The sequence below is a fragment of the Cucurbita pepo genome, chromosome 7 (genome assembly GCF_057944985.1).
Source record: "Cucurbita pepo subsp. pepo isolate OVF chromosome 7, ASM5794498v1, whole genome shotgun sequence".
Classification (NCBI taxonomy): Eukaryota; Viridiplantae; Streptophyta; class Magnoliopsida; order Cucurbitales; family Cucurbitaceae; genus Cucurbita; species Cucurbita pepo.
In genome coordinates, this window is record NC_141804.1 from 10,578,234 (window position 1) to 10,590,739 (window position 12,506).

Below are 12,506 nucleotides of genomic sequence, written 5' to 3' on the forward strand. Positions count from 1 at the left end.
ATAGGGGGATATGACTAGTCGTCAACTTCTCCCTACCCAAGGTTATATATGCTAAGCCGTTGTTATCTTTCTCTTGCTTGCTTATATAACGTCTCTTTCTAAAATCTCTCTTTCAAAAATCTCTCTCTCTCCTCGTTTTCTAAAACCTTCTTTTAAAACCGAGGCTAGAGGCTCGACCGTACGTCGCTTGGCCGTAGGCGACGCAAGAACAAATTGGCTTAACTCACTTGTCGCTGGAAAGTGAGTGCCGCACAATCGCTAGTCCGCTGCCTTCGAAAGTGCGATTGTGTGTCACCAGACACCAAATGATGTGTCAGCCTTCTCGCTGTTTCCCGAAGGGGGTAGACATGAGGCGGTGTGTCAATAAGGACGCTGGGCCACAAAGGGAGGTGGATTGGGGGAGGTCTCACATCGATTGGAGGAAGGAAAGAGTGCGGTGTGTCAGTAAGGACGTTGGGTCCCAAAGGGGGTGGATTTGGGGGCGATCCCACATCGATTGGAGGAAGGAAAGAGTGCCAGTGAGGACGTTGGGCCTCGAAGGGGGGTGGATTTTGACCTCCCACATTGGTTAGGGAGGAGAATAGAGTGTGGAAACCTTCCCCTAGCAGACGCGTTTTAAAGCCTTGTGGGGGAAGCACAAAAGGGAAAGCCCAAAGAGGACAATACTAGCGGTGGATCTAAGCCGTTACAATTTTACTCTCAAATCATATCAAGACTTCCGATTTTTATTGACGGTATAGTTCATAATTTTGGGAGTCGAAGTCAGATATTAAAAACTTCTCAGACGAAAAAGAATGTTAATTGGTCAACCAACGACGAGTTTGATTATTATTATGTTTTTGACAAAAATAAAGAAAAAATTGCAAAATAGACCATGGAAAAGAAAATTCTTGAAAAATTAAATATTTTTATTCTTTATTAAATTAAATTAATGTTGTGTTTATTAAATATTTAATTTATTTAAACTTTTTTTAAAATTTAAAATCTATAAATTCTTATCTCAATTAATACTAAATTTAATTTTATATTTAGTAAGTTGGTTAATTTGAAATTTTATTAAATATGTTTGAATTCAATATTATTATTTTTAATTAAATAGTCATTTTTTTTAAATACCTGGGAATGTCAAACTTACATAATTTCTACATCTTGGGAGAAAGGAGGAAAAATATTTTTAAAAAATAAATAAATTAAATATTTATACTAAAAGACATGTTTGCCCTTAGAGAGAGAGATGGTTCGAGGGTATATGAGTCAACTTTTTGGTATAAATCTCTATAACTATGGCCAGCTGCAAATTTGTTGGATTTATTTATTTATTTATTTATAAAAAATATGGAATTTAATGAATTTAAAGATTTGGTAACTTACAACCAATTTCCTTTGTCAATGGGTTTGACTACGATGGAAAATGTAGCAAAAATTAAATGAATTAAACCGTTAGTTTTAATTTATTTGATTTTTATTTTTTATTTTTTTGAAAAAATAATAAAGTAGTTCGAAAGCTAACGGTTCATTTTAATGCATTTCGTATCAATGAATTGTGGGACTCAAAATCCGCTCCCTTCACGGCCTAGTGTCCTTACTGGCATACCACCTCATGTCTACTCTTTCGGGGGAACAACCTCCTCGTTAGCACATAGCCCGAACCCATCGCTAGCAGATATTATCATTTTTGGGCTTTGTCTTTTGGGCTTCCCGTCAAAATTTTAAAACGGGTATGTTAGGAAAAGGTTTTCACACCCTTACCACAAGTGTTTCGTTCTCCTCCCCAATCAATGTGGGTTTAGGTGAAATTTCACAACCTGTATGGGCTTGAAGCTCGTGCTCACACAGAGCTTCTAGAATAGTCTTTACGATATTCAAATTGTTTCTTTTATATTTCACACGAGTCAATAAAACAAAAAAAATAGTGTCTTGGCCCAATTGTATCTTTCTTTGGGCCATTGGATTTCTATGGGCTATGGGCTAACATAAACTATTATATCAATTCATCGACTCTTATTCATGTTCGTCGTGGTTCACCATCATATTTTCGAGCGAGGCACGGTGGGGTGGTGCAAGAATTGGGGCAGGGTTTGTTAGATGAACATGAGTCTCCAGAATGGTATGATATTGTCCACTTTGAGCATAAGCTCTCGTGACTTTGCTTTGGGCTTCCTCAAAAGGCCTCATACCAATGGAGCCAACACCTCGAGGCTTGACTCCTTTTTTCTTCTTCTTTTGAAGTCTTCGAACAAAGTACACCCTTTTTGCGATACTTTAGTCACTTTTTGACTATTGCTTTGAGGCTCACCAATACTTTGTTCGACATTTGAGGATTCTATGACATGGCTAAGTTTAGGGCATGACTCTGATACTATGTTAGATGAACCCGACTTTCATTCATGTCCCCTACTCTGTTAAACTAACAGGGAGAAAGATCTCTCGGCCCTGTTTCCTATTTAGGATAAATAGACATCTCTACTCTCTACGTGTTAATTTCAAAATAATTAAACTGGGTCACGTTTGAATTAAGTTAAAAATAAGTCGGTGAAATTATCGTTACCCGCTTATTTTTTTCAAATATAAAATAAAAATAAAATAAAAAATCTTTCTTGAAAATGGGTATCCACCACAAAATTTGACTCATAATTGAGAGATATGGGCATTTGATAACATACCCAAGGAAAAGTTTCAATCCCATCAATGCAACAAATGGTCCATCATTGCAATTCTTGAGAAGATGTCAAGAATAAGCTTCCAAAAATACCCAAAAGAGAGAGAGACTCATGATGTATAGGTCGGGTCGATGTCGAGCACAACGTTATGGTCATGCTTGTCTAGGATATGTTGTCTTGGCCGCATGTTCGTTCCAAACCCGTTTTACTTGTTTTTATGTATAGTTGGATTTTCACTGTTCGTGTCTTGTCAACATGGGGTGTATGATTGTTCACTAAAATCGTACGTACACCCCAGGCTAAAATGCCTCAAAATATACTATAAGGGATGTGACTAGTCGTCAATTCTTCATACCCCGGTTATATGCTGTTAAAGCTGTGGTTGTTGCTTACAACATTTTCTAAGACTTTCTCAGGCTCGATTGTACATCTGAATTGTCCCCAACTTACGGTTTTCATACTACTGACTCAATCGATTCTGACATACAACATGCCAACCCCAAAGGATCTAGCTAGGTAACTTCGTATTAGGGCAGCTCAACTGCAAGTCTCGAAGATTCTAACGATCACACCAACATGAATGCGACAACCTAAAACTCTATATTGTCCGCTATAAAGAAAAGGAAGATTTTAATTGAGATAACAATCTATACAATTGATACGAAATATTTCTAAACGGGCCCACGTGAAAATTTTACAAATCTCGTTATAAGGTGTAAGAGGAACAAAAGTAAAATAACGAGCTAGAAGTACTATGATTCGTATTTGAAACCAAAATAGCTTGAAATATAAGCAAAAGTTGATATTGGAAGACATATGACCCAAAAATGTGGGACAATTGGACAAAAAGAACAAGTGAAAGGAATGAAATATACCAAAAGATAGGGTAGAATTAGGGTATTCAAAGTCCTAAACAAGCTAAAACCCTATCTTCTTTGAGACAATGATTTAAAGTGCATATTGTCACAAAAATGTTGGCCTTTCATTGTGGGCAATGTCCTAAATATTAGGGGCGGGATTCGGGATGATTAGTGACTGCTCGATGTTTTATTTGTATGTAAGTTAGAATATGAAATTATTACGATATAGTTGATTTTGATCTAATTGTCCATACTTGTCGTAATTGTAGCATTCGACACTCGAATTATTTAATCGGCTGTTGTGAGATCCCACATCAATTGGAGAGGAGAATGAAGCAACAGCCCAAGACCACCAAAAGTTATATTGCCGTCAGCCTCACGATTTTAAAACGTGTCTAGTAGGGAGAGGTTTCCACACCCTTATAAGCAAAGCTTCGTTCTTCTTTCTAACCGATGTGGGATCTCACAATTCACTCCCTTTGGGGGTCCAACGTCCTTGCTGACACATCACCCTGTGTCTGGCTCTAATACCATTGTAATAGTTCAAGACCACCACTAATAGATATTGTTCACTTTGACCCGTTACGTATCACCGTCAGTCTCACAATTTTAAAACAGGTCTAGTAGGGAGAGGTTTCCACACTCTTATAAGCAAAGCTTCGTTCTCCTTTCTAACTGATGTGGGATCTCACAATTCACTCCCTTTGGGGGTCCAACGTCCTTGCTAACACATCGCCCTGTGTTTGGCTCTAATACCATTGTAATAGTTCAAGACCACCACTAACAGATATTGTCCACTTTGACCTGTTACGTATCACCGTCAGTCTCACAATTTTAAAACACGTATAGTAGGGAGAGGTTTCCATACCCTTATAAGCAAAGCTTCGTTCTCTTCTCTAATTGATGTGGGATCTCACAATTCACTCCCCTTGGGGGTCAACGTCCTCGCTGACACATCGCCCTATATCTGGCTCTAATACCATTGTAACAGTCCAAGACCACCACCAGCACATATTGTCCGCTTTGACCCGTTATAAGCAAAGCTTCGTTCTTTTCTCCAATCGATGTGGGATCTCAAAATTCACTCCCTCTAGGGGTCCAATGTCCTCGCTGACACATTGCCCCATGTCTGGCTCTAATACCATTGTAACAGTCCATGACCACCACCAGCAGATATTATCCGTTTTGACCCGTTACGTATCACCATCAGTCTCACAATTTTAAAACACGTTGAGTAGGGAGAGGTTTCCACACTCTTATAAACAATGCTTCATTCTCCTATCCAACGATCTTTCTATATATTTCATAAGTAAAAATATAATATAATATTCCATTTTAGAATATAATTAGCAAATTAGGCTGTTACATGAAACATGAAAAAAATGGGCTTTTTCCTAAGAGCGGACCCATGAGGTCCAAGTCCACGTAGATCTTTTGTTAACGCACGCCAACTAATTACAGACAAACCGCACGTGATCACCACGTCTTTTTTAATCACCCAATTAAGCAACAATTCTCACTCTTTCTTCCATCTATTTCCCCACTCTCTCATCGGCGCGTGGCATTACTTGCCCATCTTGGATCCTTAATTCTTGGATGAAAAAGCTTCCCAACCAAACTCGTCTTATTGGTGCGTAATTCCACGCGTTTGCGTGTTTATTTTTATTTTATCTTTTAAAATTCCCTCTCTGTTGCCAGCTGGAAAAGGAATATTTTGAAGAAAAAAAAGACTTTAAAATTTACTTTTTTAAAAAATATATATTTTTATTTTAGCAAAAAAGGAAAAGTTATTTATGTATTTTTATTTTTATTTTAGCTTACTTATTTTAATTCCTGTAGTTTTAAAAATTCATTTATTTTAACTATGGTAAATCTAAATTTATTTATTTTAATAAATAATTTCTTACATTCTTGAACATCTCGAACATCTCGAACATCTCGAGCATGTCTTGGTTGACCAGAGAATACTATTGAGTTGACTTTAGGCAAAGTACGAACATAGTTTATATATTATATTTTTTCAACGCTTTCTGTAATATTTTCAAATATGATAAATTTCTTAGAAAAAATACTTTTAGGCACGACCAAAAGCAATTCAAACATTAAAACATTAATAAAATGAAAAGAAAATATTCCTTAATCATTGAACTATAACTCGATAACCACATTCTTAAAGGAAAACATATAAATAAGAGTGAAATATTTGAAAAGTATAAGGACCCAATTGAAATTAATATTAAATTGAAGGACTAAACTAAAAAAAAATCCCTTAATCGTTGAATTATGGGTAAAAGACCTAAATAAAAGTGAAATATTTGAAAAGTATAAGGACTAAATTGAAATTAATATTAAATTGAAGGACTAAATTGAAAAAAAGATGTCTTAATCATTGAACGATAACTCGATAAACACATTCTTAATGAAAAACATATAAATAAGAGTGAAATATTTTAAAAGTATAAGGATCCAGTTGAAATTAATATTAAATTGAAGGACTAAATTGAAAAAAGATGTCTTAATCATTGAACGATAACTCGATAAACACATTCTTAACGAAAAACATATAAATAAGAGTGAAATATTTGAAAAGTATAAGGACCCAGTTGAAATTAATATTAAATTGAAGGACTAAACTGAAAAAAGATGTCTTAATCATTGAACGATAACTCGATAAACACATTCTTAACGAAAAACATATAAATAAGAGTGAAATATTTTAAAAGTATAAAGACTCAGTTGAAATTAATATTAAACTGAAGGACTAAACAAAAAAAGACGTCTTAATCATTGAACGATAACTCGATAAATACACTCTCGATTAAAAAATGTTTGAAAAGTATAGGGACGAAATGGAAAATAATATTAAATAGAAGGACTAAAGTGCAATATAATTATATAAGGAATGGACGTATATAATGTAACGCATGCATTATGATTCACATGTTGACGGAATAAATGTGAGATCGTGCCTTCCAATTACGCGCCCCAACTTATTCCCAAACAAAGCATGGTCCCTCCCTCCCCTCTCTTTCTCTCTCTTACGTAATTATTCTTTTAAAAAATATTAAAAATCCTTTAAAATTTTAATTTCGCTATTTATTTTTAAATTTATAACAATTTAAATGTAACGACCCGAAATTTTCTACTTAATTTAACGTCGTCACGGTATACATATCATGAACATTGAATGCAAAAATACTTCATTTAAACTTTCATAAAACGTCACATTCATCTTAAAACATAACATGGTGTTAAGAACTAGAAATAGAATTGGGATGGAATGTGTGTACTCTCGTTGATATTCATAATACTGCAAAAGGAAAATATAAATTAATTAAATATTGAGAATAAAATAAAATAAGATATATTCCATAACTAATATATTCTCCCAATATTATATCTCAACATATGGATTTACGTGTTTTGAAAATACCTCTAAAAAAAACGACACAAATCGAGACCATGACACATGTATAGGGTAGTCTGTGACGTTTTATGAAATAAATGAAGCATTTCTACATTTAGTGTTCATGATATGTATACAGTGACGACTTTAAATTAAGTAGAAAATTTCGGGTCGTTACATTAATCTTTAACGTAAAAATTATTGTTATAAATTAAAGTAAAATTGAAGGACCGAATTGTTATTTTTAGGAAAGTTTAGGGACCAGAAGTAAATTTTAATATAATATTTATTAGTGTAGTCTCGCACTTTTAATGAATATTAACACGGATGGACTAAGGCTCGTAGCATTTAATGAATTTGAAATTCATTTATTGGATTCGTTGAAGGCTGGATTGTCTCGATCTTCAATTAGCCAATAGAAAAAGTGTTGTTGGCATCTGTTCGCAGTAGTCATATTGAAGGCTCGTGAGATCTTACATGTTGACTCTTGCTCTAGCATTATAACTAGCACGATGACTCGAGCTTATTTAGGATTTCATGACCAGAGCTAGAAAAAATAGAACCCGAACTTACTCTATTACCTTATTTAAGAGTTTTCTTTCCTATCCATTGACTTAGAGGCTAAAACGTTAGAGAGGGGATTTTTATACCATTCTTTAGCAATAAAGAGACGTACGAGAATTGGAAAACCCTATATATATTTCATCCCGCTAAATCACTCTAGCAAACAAAATTATCATCAAACTAGACAGACAGACAGACAAAAAAAAAAAAAAAAAAAATTATGATTTTATTCATAAAAATTTAAAAGAATTAAACGGGATGAATATTAGATATTTTTTAAAGGGTTTGTTTTAAGATATTAAATATTGATAAAGGAGTCTAGAGTCTTTGTCAAACTCTTTAGATATTTATGTAATTAATGGGTTAAATTAATAAAAAGATATCGAGGGGTAGACACGAGCTAGCATGCCAGTAAGGATGCTAGGCCCCGAAGGGGGTGGCTTGGTGGGGTCTCACATCGATTGAAGAAAGGAACAGGAACCAACAAGGACGCTGGGCCCCAAAGAGGGGTGGATTGTGAGAATACCATATTGATTGGAGAGGAGAACGAAACAGGGTGTGGAAACATTTCCCTAACAGACATCGTTTTAAAGTCTTGAGGGGAAGCCTGAAAGGGAAAGCCCAAAGAAGACAATATCTGCTAGCGGTGGGCCTGAGCCGTTACAAATGGTATAAGAGCCAGACACCGGACTATGACTAGTTGTCACTTCGATATTGGTTTATATGCTTATAGTCATATAACCTAAAAAATTCGAGTACGTTCGCAGATCGACATCTTTAGTTAGGTCAATCCACAAATTCGAAAATAGGGTTAACCAATATAATGGATAAGTAAGAAAATAATGCGACACCCAACTCGAAAATAATGGGTTGGATTGTGAACTCTATTCGAGTTGTTCGGGTCACTAACCCAATCAACCTGAACTTTTAGATTGATTCAAAAGAGTTTCTCGATCCAACCCAACCCAACAAAATTTAACTCGTATATACTTCTATGCTCGAATTATTCAAAATTTGAACGTTTATGAACGAAAATAAGATTCGAAATTTAAATTTGAAGCGTTTTTTTGGATTGGTTATTGGATAAGATGGGGCAGTGATTTTACATAACATAGGATATAGAAAGAAGATGGTGGGTTTGCCACCTTGAATGTCTCTTTCTCTTCTTTGTATTTTATCTTTTGGTCTCTTCATCTCTCTCACCAAGATATGACAACTCAAAGCGAAACCCTACATTCTTTTCCCTTTTCTTTTTCTCGTCGATCAATGTTTTAGACCTTCGTGAACAGCGGTTGACTTGTGCCATATAAATAGTATCAAAGCTAGTTATTGGATCGTGCGAGCCACTGGTCCAGGGCTATACGTAGTGGGTTGAAGAGAACAATATCTGCTAATGGTGGGCTGGTTTTTCTATTATCCACTTAGGGAGACTTGAGCTGTATAAATAGTATCAAAGCTAGTACTGGACCGTGCGAGACAATGGTCTAGAGCTAGACCCTCTTACAACTATACGTATTGGGTTGAAGCGAATAATATCTGCTAATGGTGGGCTGATTTTTCTATTATCCACCGCTAGGGAGAGACAATGGTCTAGGGCTAGACCCTCTTACAACCATAGGGTTGAAGCGTATAATATCTGCTAATGGTGGGTTGGTTTTTCTATTATCCACTACTAGGGCATAACCATAGCATAAGGAGTCATCACTAGCGGTTGTTTGCTCCATGTTGTTTGCCACTCCTCCAAGTCAAGATGGGGTCGAACTTCAACAGCTAATTCAAGCACCCATCTAGTTCCATTCTATACCCGACTGTATAAAACAAAAATTTTCACCGAACACACGAACAAAACGTCCCATGGCCTTTTCAGTGATTTAAACCGAGATTTTATTTTATTTTGGGCTAAATTACATTTAAAAGTACTATTTACCGTTAAATTTAAGATCTTTGATTTATATTTTGTACTAAATTCCTTGTTCATCCGCTCTCTTTTTGGCGCTTTTTTTTTCCTTTTTTATTTTTCCCTTCTTTTTCTTTGGTTAATTTGTTTGGAGGAAGAAGAGGAGTATACTTTTTTTCTTTGTTTACATCTCTTCTCTGTCGCTTTTCTTCATTGTTTTACATTCTACATTCCGCAAATTTGTCTTTAATTTTCCCATTCGTTATCGATTCTTCTCTTTAAACCAAAATCCATTCTCCTCAGCCTCTAATCTTCGTGGGTTTTTGCTTATACCCTTCAAGAATCCTTCCATTCCCATGGCGGATGAAGCCCATCGACCTGTTCTTCAACCCATTTCTTAGATGGGGTTTCGTTTTCTTCAATTTTCTCTTTGATTTCTTCGATTTGGAGTGGATTTTGAAGCTGTTCTTCAACCCATTTCTCAGTTGGGGTTTCGTTTTCTTCAATTTTCTCTTTGATTTCATCGATTTGGAGTCGATTTTGAAGCTTTTCTGAGATGGGTTTTGTTGTTCATCTCTGATCATTGCTGATTTCAACCTGTTTTTCAACTCTTTTCTCAAATGGGGTTTCGTTTTCTTCAATTTTCTCTCTGATTTCTTCGATTCAGAGTGGATTTGAAGCTTTTCCGAGATGGGTTTTGTTGCTCATCACTGATCATTGCAGATTTAAACCTGTTTTTTCACTCTCTGTCTCGCCTTCCCCTGTTTTTGTTGTTCATCTCTGATCATTGCTGATTTAAACCTGTTTTTCAACTCTTTTCTCAAATGGGGTTTCGTTTTCTTCAATTTTCTCTCTGATTTCTTCGATTCAGAGTGGATTTTGAAGCTTTTCCGAGATGGGTTTTGTTGTTCATCACTGATCATTGCCGATTCAAATCTGTTTTTCCACTCTCTGTCTCGCCTTCCCCTGTTTCTCTTGATTTCTGAAGCTCTCAACTCAGACAATGAGAGATTTCCCATCGTGTTTTGGGGAAAACGGCGTCCAAGTTGCAGATTTCTCTTCTTCCAACAATGGTAAGACAGCTCAAAACCTTGTCACTTGTGTTTATCAATGTCGAATACGAGGGCGTTCTTGTCTGATTAGTATCACTTGGAGTAAAAATCTGATGGGTCAAGGGCTAAGCATTGCCATTGATGATACCTCCAATCAATGTGTCTGTAAAGTTGATATCAAGCCATGGCTGTTCTCTAAACGAAAAGGGTCTAAAAGTTTAGAAGCTTATTCTTGTAAAATTGATATCTATTGGGATCTTTCCAACGCCAAATTTGGATCTGGGCCTGAGCCATTGGAGGGTTATTATGTGGGAATTGTTGTTGATAAACAAATGGTTCTTGTTCTTGGGGATTTGAGAAAAGAAGCTTTCAAAAAGTCAAATTCCTCCCCTGTTCCTTCCTCTGCTGTATTCATTTCCAAGAAGGAGCATGTTTTCGGGAAGAAATTGTTCTGTTCCAAAGCTCAATTTTGTGATAATGGTCAGATTCATGATATTAATATCGAGTGTGATACGAATGGTGTTAGCAAACCGTGCTTGATTCTTCGAGTCGATTCGAAGACCGTGTTGCAGGTGAAGCGGCTGCAATGGAAGTTTAGAGGGAACCATACCATTTTGGTTGAAGGGCTTGCAGTGGAAGTGTTTTGGGATGTTCATAGTTGGTTGTTTAGTTCATCAGCTGGGAACAATGCTGTTTTTATGTTCAAAACATGTTTGTCTGCTGAAAAGTTGTGGGGAAGTCAACCAGTTTGTGATCCTAATGTCTTGTCTTGGTCTTTCTCACAGAGATTTTCAGACAGCAAAACACAAGATCTTGGTTTCTCATTGATGTTACATGCTTGGAAGAATGAATAGAGGAGTGGTTTTTGTATTTTTTTTCTAATTTTTAACAAAAAAAAGAGAAACTCGTAGCGATTGAGAGATTTTTATCGTCCCTTTTCGCTTCGATTACGTTCGATCCGATACAAGATCGTCATTGTCTTCTTGAGTAAACTGAGCCATTTGATTGTATGAACTTTTTCATTGCTGGCTAGTACATATCTAATATATGATCACTTGTTTTAGCTTCTTGCTATTCAATTTGTTCTGCTCGAACCATTCGATTTTTCGAGGTCGATATTACTCGACACCCAACTTTGGTTCTTGTGTGCTGACATCATTTACTTAGCTATGTTCGACGATTTCTCGGGTTTTTTGTCTTTTGTTGTAGGAGATTCTACTGTTGCAGACAAGCATGGATTTGCTGTTTGGTTAGTCATTCCAACTGTTACAAGTTATGCTTACTTGTTTAGTGTATTTGAGTTTGGCACCAATGCTTAGCTTTAGCTTTAGAGTCATGAAAGGGCCTGTAAACTGTTGTTGTGAGATCCCACGTCGGTTGAGGAGGTGAACGAAGCATTCTTTAATAAGGGTGTGGAAACCTCTCCCTAACAGACGCGTTTTAAAACCTTGAGGGGAAACCCGAATCCCCTCAAGGGAAAGCCCAAGGAGGACAATATCTGCTAGCGGTTGGTTTAGGTTGTTACAAATGGTATCAGAGGCAGACACCGAATGGTGTGCAAGCGAGGACGCTAGGCCCCTAAAGCGGTGGATTGTGAGATCCTACATCGGTTGGAGAGGAAAACAAAGCATTTCTTATAAGGTGTGAAAATCTCTCCCTAGTGGACGCATTCTAAAAACCTTGAGGGGAAGCCCGGAAGGGAAAGCCCAAAAAGGACAACATCTGCTAGCGGTGGGTTTGGGCTGTTACAAATGGTATCAGAGCTAGACACCAGACTATATGCCAGCGAGGACGTTGGGCCCCCAATGGGGTGGATTGTGAGATCCCACATCGGTTGGAGAGGGGAATAAACATTCCTTATAATGTGTGGAAACCTCTCCCTAGTAGACGCGTTTTAAAAACCTTGAAGGGAAGCTCAAAAAGGAAAGTCCAAAGAAGACAATATCTACTAGCGATGAGTTTGGGCTGTTACAAATGGTATTAGAGCTAGACACGAGGCAGTGTACCAACGAGGATGCTGAGCGGTTGGAAAGGGAAACAAAACATTTCTTATAAGGTGTGGAAACC

At 36.5% G+C, this 12,506-nt stretch overlaps 1 protein-coding gene across 1 annotated transcript; it reads left to right on the forward strand.

Annotated features, from left to right (window-relative positions):
• Positions 1–9,484: 9,484 nt before the first annotated feature.
• LOC111799332 (uncharacterized) lies at positions 9,485–11,502 on the forward strand. Its single transcript, XM_023682856.2, has one exon. It carries the CDS (start codon positions 10,391–10,393, stop codon positions 11,291–11,293), a length of 903 nt encoding a protein of 300 aa, XP_023538624.2. The 5' UTR covers positions 9,485–10,390; the 3' UTR covers positions 11,294–11,502.
• Positions 11,503–12,506: the final 1,004 nt, after the last annotated feature.

Bases quoted from the DNA above. Each gene is read 5' to 3' on its own strand.
- LOC111799332 (XM_023682856.2), top strand. From the start codon at position 10,391: ATGAGAGATTTCCCATCGTGTTTTGGGGAAAACGGCGTCCAAGTTGCA.